Source organism: Arachis hypogaea, chromosome 1, assembly GCF_003086295.3.
Source record: "Arachis hypogaea cultivar Tifrunner chromosome 1, arahy.Tifrunner.gnm2.J5K5, whole genome shotgun sequence".
In the NCBI taxonomy this organism is placed as follows: domain Eukaryota; kingdom Viridiplantae; phylum Streptophyta; class Magnoliopsida; order Fabales; family Fabaceae; genus Arachis; species Arachis hypogaea.
Window position 1 is genome coordinate 13,476,027 of NC_092036.1, and position 7,771 is coordinate 13,483,797.

The window sequence follows — 7,771 nt, forward strand, 5'->3', positions numbered from 1 at the left end:
TAGAATATTTTAAAAATAAAAAGACAATTAATCTCTTATCTTTTAAATTCTATATAATTTAATCTCTCTTAATTCTATTTCAAAAAACTAAAAAGTTAATTTATTACTAATTTATCCACACACAAAAATATTCATTTGAAAAAAAAGATTTTTTTTAGCTAACTTTTTTCTTTGTATTCTTTTTTTTTTGGGAATTTTTTTTTTCGTTACTCTACTAAAAATATATATATACAAAGTTAAACAAGTATAAATACAAAAAATACGAGATTACTCATTTTATATTATTTTTGTATTATAGAATATTTTAAAAATAAAAAGACAATTAATCTCTTATCTTTTAAATTCTATATAATTTAATCTCTCTTAATTCTATTTCAAAAAACTAAAAAGTTAATTTATTATTAATTTATCCACACACAAAAATATTCATTTGAGAAAAAGATGTTTTTTTTTTAGCTAACTTTTGTCTTTGTATTCTTTTTTTTTTTGGGAATTCTTTTTTTGCTATGCTTTATTCATTTACTATTTTTGTTGGGCTATGTTGCTTTACACGTAAGTTAGCTTTTCTTACCAAGATGTTATGAAGATGGTAGATGTAATTATGTAAACATATATTATATTAAATTAGTCAAACTATTTAACGAATCAACTATATTTTTATATAAAAATATTATATTATATGTAACTATGTAAGTTAAAAGTGAGCCACAATTTTTAAAGTATATGAATATTTCATTTAGTCGTGCTATTAGATACGACACTCAATTAATATTTGTTTGATATTTATTTTTTGTGTGTTTAACTGTATATTAATAAAAAATAAAAAATATTTTTTATATATTTAAATATATTTAAATATTATCAAATATGAACTTGTCTAATATTATTTTTTATATATATTTTTAAAATAAATTTAAAATATTAATTTATATTTTAATATCATTAAAATGTTATGACAATATTGTTATAATTTATTTAAAAATTATTTTATATATATAATACTTAGTCACCAAAAAAAATGTAATATCTTAAAAAAAATTAAAACTTATGTTTAGATTAAAGTCATAATATATTTATGTATAGGGGTCTGCTACACATACAAGTAAAAAGGCCGTACAAGTTTTACAAGTTATCAGCCCAAACTTCATTAACACGCGCATTAACTCATTTTGAATGGAGCGTAACTACATGCGCCCCACTCAAACGGTTCTCTTCGTCTTCTTCTTCTTCTTCTTCTCTTCTTCGTCTTCTTCTTCCTCTTCCTCTTCCTCTTCCTCTTCCTCTTCTTCTTCTTCGTTTTTTTTTTTCGATTTTCATGGTTTCTGAAATTTTTCTTATTCTTCTTGCTGCACGTTCTTCTTCCTCTTACTCTTCTTCTTCTCCTTTTCTTTCGTTTCTGCACGTTCTTCTTCCTCGTTTTCCTCTTTTTCTTCTTCTTCTTCATTTACGTCTTTTCTCTCTGTTTTCTCATTTTTTTCGATTTTTCATGGTAAAATCGTTTTTGAAGAAGAAGAAGCAGCAGAAGATGAGGAGGAGAAAGAGAAAGAGTTCTGAATTATGCATGATTTACAGGTACTATAATATGAAGTGGTGATCCAGATAGATTGGAACCCATATATGACGGTCTGCATAGAGATCTGCATAATACACCCAAATACAGACTATAAATACACCCGATAACAAATTAAATTTACACCCCTGCTGCAGATTTTAACCCAACACTACCTGAAAGCCACTTGTTGTCCACAAGACCAAAATTAATTAAACTCTCTCTGGTGTATTCAAAATGTCTGATTTACAGGTACTATAATATGAAGTGGTGATCCAGATAGATTAGAACCCATATATGACGGTCTGCATAGACATCTGCATAATACACCCAAACACAGACTATAAATACACCCGATAACAAATTAAATTTACACCCCTGCTGCAGATTTTAACCCAACACTACCTGAAAGCCACTTGTTGTCCACAAGACCAAAATTAATTAAACTCTCTCTGGTGTATTCAAAATGTCTGATCTACAGGCACTATAATATGAAGTGGTGATCCAGATAGATTGGAACCCATATATGACGGTCTGCATAGAGATCTGCATAATACACCCAAACACAGACTATAAATACACCCGATAATAAATTAAATTTACACCCCTGCTGCAGATTTTAACCCAACACTACCTGAAAGCCACTTGTTGTCCACAAGACCAAAATTAATTAAACTCTCTCTGGTGTATTCAAAATGTTTGATTTACAGGTACTATAATATGAAGTGGTGATCCAGATAGATTGGAACCCATATATGACGGTCTGCATAGAGATCTGCATAATACACCCAAACACAGACTATAAATACACCCGATAAAAAATTAAATTTACACCCCTACTGCAGATTTTAACCCAACACTACCTGAAAGCCACTTGTTGTCCACAAGACCAAAATTAATTAAACTCTCTCTGGTGTATTCAAAATGTCTGATCTACAGGCACTATAATATGAAGTTGTGATCCAGATAGATTGGAACCCATATATGACGGTCTGCATAGACATCTGCATAATACACCCAAACACAGACTATAAATACACCCGATAACAAATTAAATTTACACCCCTGTTGCAGATTTTAACCCAACACTACCTGAAAGCCACTTGTTGTCCACAAGACCAAAATTAATTAAACTCTCTCTGGTGTATTCAAAATGTCTGATTTACAGGCACTATAATATGAAGTGGTGATCCAGATAGATTGGAACCCAAATATGACGGTCTGCATAGAGATCTGCATAATACACCCAAACACAGACTATAAATACACCCGATAACAAATTAAATTTACACCCCTGCTGCAGATTTTAACCCAACACTACATGAAAGCCACTTGTTGTCCACAAGACCAAAGTTTAGCAGGAAATCATTCCAATTCCTATCAAATGAGTCTTTGCTATGAGAGTTTCATTTTCCCTCTCTACTACATGTAATCAATTGATTCTTAATCTCATTTTCCTTTCTATTTGTGCTCCGAACTCTTGTAGAAAAACCTGCAACCTTGGTATAGTTTCTGTAAAATTTTCGAGCATCTTCAAGGGTGGTAAAGGTCATTCCAACCTTCGGAACAAACTGGTCATCAACAACAGAGAGGTTGCAGAATACACTATATCAAAATCTATAAATACACCATGTCAAAACGAAGAACAAACCAATGAGAAAGGAGAGGAAAAGAACGATCGAAAAACCAGGGGAAGACGCGCGAGAAGAAGAACGATGAAATTTGAAAAAAAAGAAAACAAAGAAGGAAACAAATCTTTTAAATTTGGTAGTTATACAAACGCGGGATCTTTGTATGGCGCGTGTAAGTGACGTAGGAGTTGCAGCGTGTTTTAGCGGATTAGGCGTTAATGAACTTGTAATAGTTACAAGCCCTAATCGCTTGTATACTAAGCTTTTTTCTTATGTATAAATATATGTATTATTTTATATTTTTTAATATATTATATTTTATATATATTATATAAATAATTAATTTAATAATTGATTTTTGATACGCAATAAATTGATTTTTAATTTTTTATAATAGTGTTCATCTCCTTGCTAATTAAATCCAATTGTCAATTATTCAAGTTAGGTACAAATTTATACCAAACAAAAATTGTTAACTACGAATTTTGACGCGATAGATGGTAAAAATCATGTGTAAAGTGTTTGTTTGGAAGATTCAAACAAAACCTACAGATCCGACATTTGGGTCAAACATACCTGGGAGTTCGGAGACGCCGTCGGAGAAGGATATGGCCGGGGAGGGAAGAGAGAGAACAACCACATCCCATCACATCACCTCGCATTGCATCTAAGCACTTGCTTTGATCTCCGATCCCATCCCGTCCTTGCCTGTTGGAATTGGATGATTTGATCTAGTCATGGCTAGTTAGTTTTAATTTGCATCCTCAAACTAATTAATAATAAAGTAGACAGAGAGAAAAGAAAGACCATTAATTTATCATTGATTTGATTGATCGATTGATAGATAGATAGAAAGGCACAGGTGGAAATCAATCGCAGAATGAGCGGCAACAAGAAGCATCAAGGAACGAATTTGGACGAGGAGCATATCGCAGAGTTGAGGGAGATATTCCGTTCGTTCGATAGGAACAACGACGGAAGCCTGACACAGCTGGAGCTGAGCTCCCTTCTGAGGTCGCTGGGGCTAAAGCCCAGCGGGGACCAGCTGGAGGCCTTCATCAACAAGGCCGACACCAACAACAACGGCCTCATCGAGTTCTCTGAGTTCGTCGCCCTCGTAGCCCCTGAAATCCTCCCGGCTAAGTCGCCCTACACAGAAGAGCAGTTGCGCCAGCTCTTCAAGATGTTCGACCGCGATGGCAATGGTTTCATCACCGCGGCCGAGCTTGCGCACTCCATGGCCCGCCTCGGCCACGCCCTCACCGCCGACGAGCTCACTGGCATGATCCGGGAGGCTGACACCGATGGTGATGGCCGCATCAATTTTCAGGAATTCTCTCACGCTATCACTTCTGCTGCTTTTGATAATTCATGGGCCTAGCCACTCAAGTTAATTTCTCCCTAGGTGTGTAAATGATTCCATCGTACCTCAGTTTATTCTTTCCAACTACGTACTCATTCATAAATGAATCAGCTGCTCATGACAAATGGTATTAATTAATTGCTCTTTTTAATAATCTACTGTATATAATCTATTTGTACGAAGCAAGCCACTCATACGGTGGCTTAAAAGGTCCTCTTTAGTCTTTACTGGACAATTATGTGGATAGAGTAGATGATCTCATGATCTGTTTGTGTTTAGGGATGGGCGTTAATTAATTAATGTATTTATTATGAGAATGGTAACGGTAGACTGACAAAAATTCAAAAATATTTTATCTATCTCAGTATTTTTAATTTTATGTATGTAATATTATATTTATTATCTTTAATATTACTTAAATTTTTCAGCAATAATGAAAGAATATAAAATAAAATAATTAATTTGTTTGAATAGTTTTGAATGAATTAAGTTTTGGAAAATATTAGAGAATCAATCGTTTTAGTGAAAAAAAAAAAGATAAAGTATTAATTATCTAGAATTTTTTTTAATTTTTGGACACATAAAATTAATGTTTTTTTAGGTGAATTGTAGGTTTTATATTAGCATGCAAATTTGACACGGATTGGACTAATATATTAGACTCTTATGATTTGAGTTCTTTTAATTTATTGCTTTGGAATGCCTTTTAAAAATATAATTATACATTTTTTAAAAAAATCACACCTTAAAAAAACATAAATGAACTAATTAAACATCATAAATTAGTAATAAAATGAAAGTAAAAATTTAATTAATTCAGCAAAAAAATTGTTAAACTTAGAATTTTTTTCAAGTGACAAATGAAATAATAATTATAAATGGATTGAATTAATATATAATTAGATTATCATTAATAGTCAGAAAGTGAACTGAGTTAAGTTAAATTAGATTAAATTCAAGTTTGACTTATGAAAATTAAATTCGACTTATAATTTAACTTATTAATAATCAAGTTTATTTATTTGTAAAGTTCAAATTTGAGTCACCAAAAATTCATAAATGAACTCAAATAATATTATTATAATCAATAAATTTATATAAAAAATATCCATAGTATATTATCTATCTATTAATTATTAATTTATGTCATCTGTTAACATTATATATAAAAAATACTATAAAATTTTATATCAAAATATTAATATATAAGTATATTGTTCTCTTCTATCATAAATAATTTAATTAAACTTGTTATATTTTAATATGTCAATTATTTAACTTTTAATAAAATAAACAAAGATATTACTATTTGAGAAAGAAATTTAAATCATGTCATTTATTTGTTGCAGAAAAAGTTTATGGAGATAATATTTAAAATAAATAAACACGTAATTAAGAATGAATTTATAGTGATTATTTTTATGTTTATAAAAAAATTTAATTATGCGACGGTGGAAAAACTTAATTATTTTGTTATGAATGAATAGTTTGATTATTCCAATCTAGAAAGTTTGATTGCTTCCTGGTGAATCGTGGTTGGAAACATGATGAAAATAACTAAATTGTTGAGATAAGGGACGGTTTATTCTTTTTAAGATGAGAATTTATTTTTTTAAAAATAGATTGAAATTAATGAAATTAAAAGGTAATGTTCTTGTAAGCTTATAAATAGATATGAACTAATGCAAAAGGAACATATATATAGAAGTCATAAAAATATTTTTTTTATACATTACTAACAGTTTTTTCTCTCTCTTTATTGCATATAAATATATAAATAATTTTATTGAGTTAATTATATTAATACTAAAGTCTTCTATTACACATCTTTATTTTATATTTAGTACATTTTTTTATTTATTTTACAACACATTATCAACATGAGATTCTGATAAAATTTTAGACAGACTTAGATAATAAATTTTCATTATGTCGAAACTCTCTCATCTTAAATTTAAGACTCTTGATATATATCTCGAAACAACTATTTATCATGGATATTAGATGTTGAAATCTATTTTGATTCAATGGATCTTGGAGATACCATTAAGGTTGAAAATAATGCATCTCAGAAGGATAAAGCCAAAGTCATGATCTTCCTTCGTCGTCATCTTGGCGAAGGATTGAAAAATAAATATCTCACGTTAAAAGATCCTGCAAATCTGTGGAAAGACCTTGAAGAAATGTATAATCATCAAAAGACGGTGATACTTACTCAAACCCGATATGAATGGATGCACTTGCGTTTACAGAATTTTAAATTCATAAATGAATATAATTCAGTAATGTTTCGAATCACCTCACAAATGAAATTATGTGGGGAAAAGATAACTGATAATGATATGTTAGAGAAAATTTTCTCAACCTTCAATGTTTCGAATGTGCTCCTGCAGTAGCAGTATCAAGAAAAAGAATTTAAAAAATATTCTGAGTTAATTTATTGCCTTCTTGTTGCTGAACGCAACAATGAGTTACTCTTAAAAAATTATGAAGCGCGCTGCCCCATTTCCTGAAGCAAATGCTGCAAATCATTACTCCAGAAGAAGTAAATGGTAAAGTTTTGGTAACAAGAAAAATTATGAAAAGAAAAAGAATTATGTTCACAAGAAAGAATCTCACCAGAAGTGGGATAAAGAAAGAAACAATGGGCAAAATAAATCAACAAAGGATAAATATTTCCGTTGTGTTGGAAAAGCCATTGGTTGCGTACCTGTCGTACCCCAAGGCACCTAGTTTATCTTTATCAAGCATCTTTGAAAAAGAATGACAAAGAAAATGAGACGAATTTCGTTTCAAATGATGTTGAACATTCTACCACTTATTATGATGTATCTGATTTCTTTGAGGATCCCGAAGAAAATATTGACCATTTTATCAATGATGGAATATTCTAATATGTGAGTATTCATGTAAATAAATAATTGTTAAGCATCTGAATTTAAAATATGATGTATAATAAAATATTTATAAATTTTAAAATTATTGAATGTGCCAAGATAATAATAATAAAATTTTTAGTATATATTATACTTCTTAAAAAAATAATTCTAATCAAGAATTCAATTTAACTGTGCATGTACTACTATTCATTTTATTATTATTATTTGTCTTTGAAGAAAATGATAAGGATATATAATAAAGATGTATGCCTTGCGGATAGTGCAAGTTCGCACATCATTCTCAAAAGTAATATATATTTTACCCATTTTGTGCCAAAAGAAGAATATG

At 29.9% G+C, this 7,771-nt stretch overlaps 1 protein-coding gene across 1 annotated transcript; it reads left to right on the forward strand.

Moving 5' to 3' along the window:
• Positions 1-3,736: 3,736 nt before the first annotated feature.
• LOC112798156 (probable calcium-binding protein CML17) lies at positions 3,737-4,715 on the forward strand. Its single transcript, XM_025841365.3, has one exon. It carries the CDS (start codon positions 4,061-4,063, stop codon positions 4,559-4,561), a length of 501 nt encoding a protein of 166 aa, XP_025697150.1. The 5' UTR covers positions 3,737-4,060; the 3' UTR covers positions 4,562-4,715.
• The last annotated feature ends 3,056 nt before the right edge of the window (positions 4,716-7,771 follow it).

What these genes read in the sequence shown, in the direction of transcription:
- LOC112798156 (XM_025841365.3), top strand. Translation starts at nt 4,061, where the DNA reads ATGAGCGGCAACAAGAAGCATCAAGGAACGAATTTGGACGAGGAGCAT.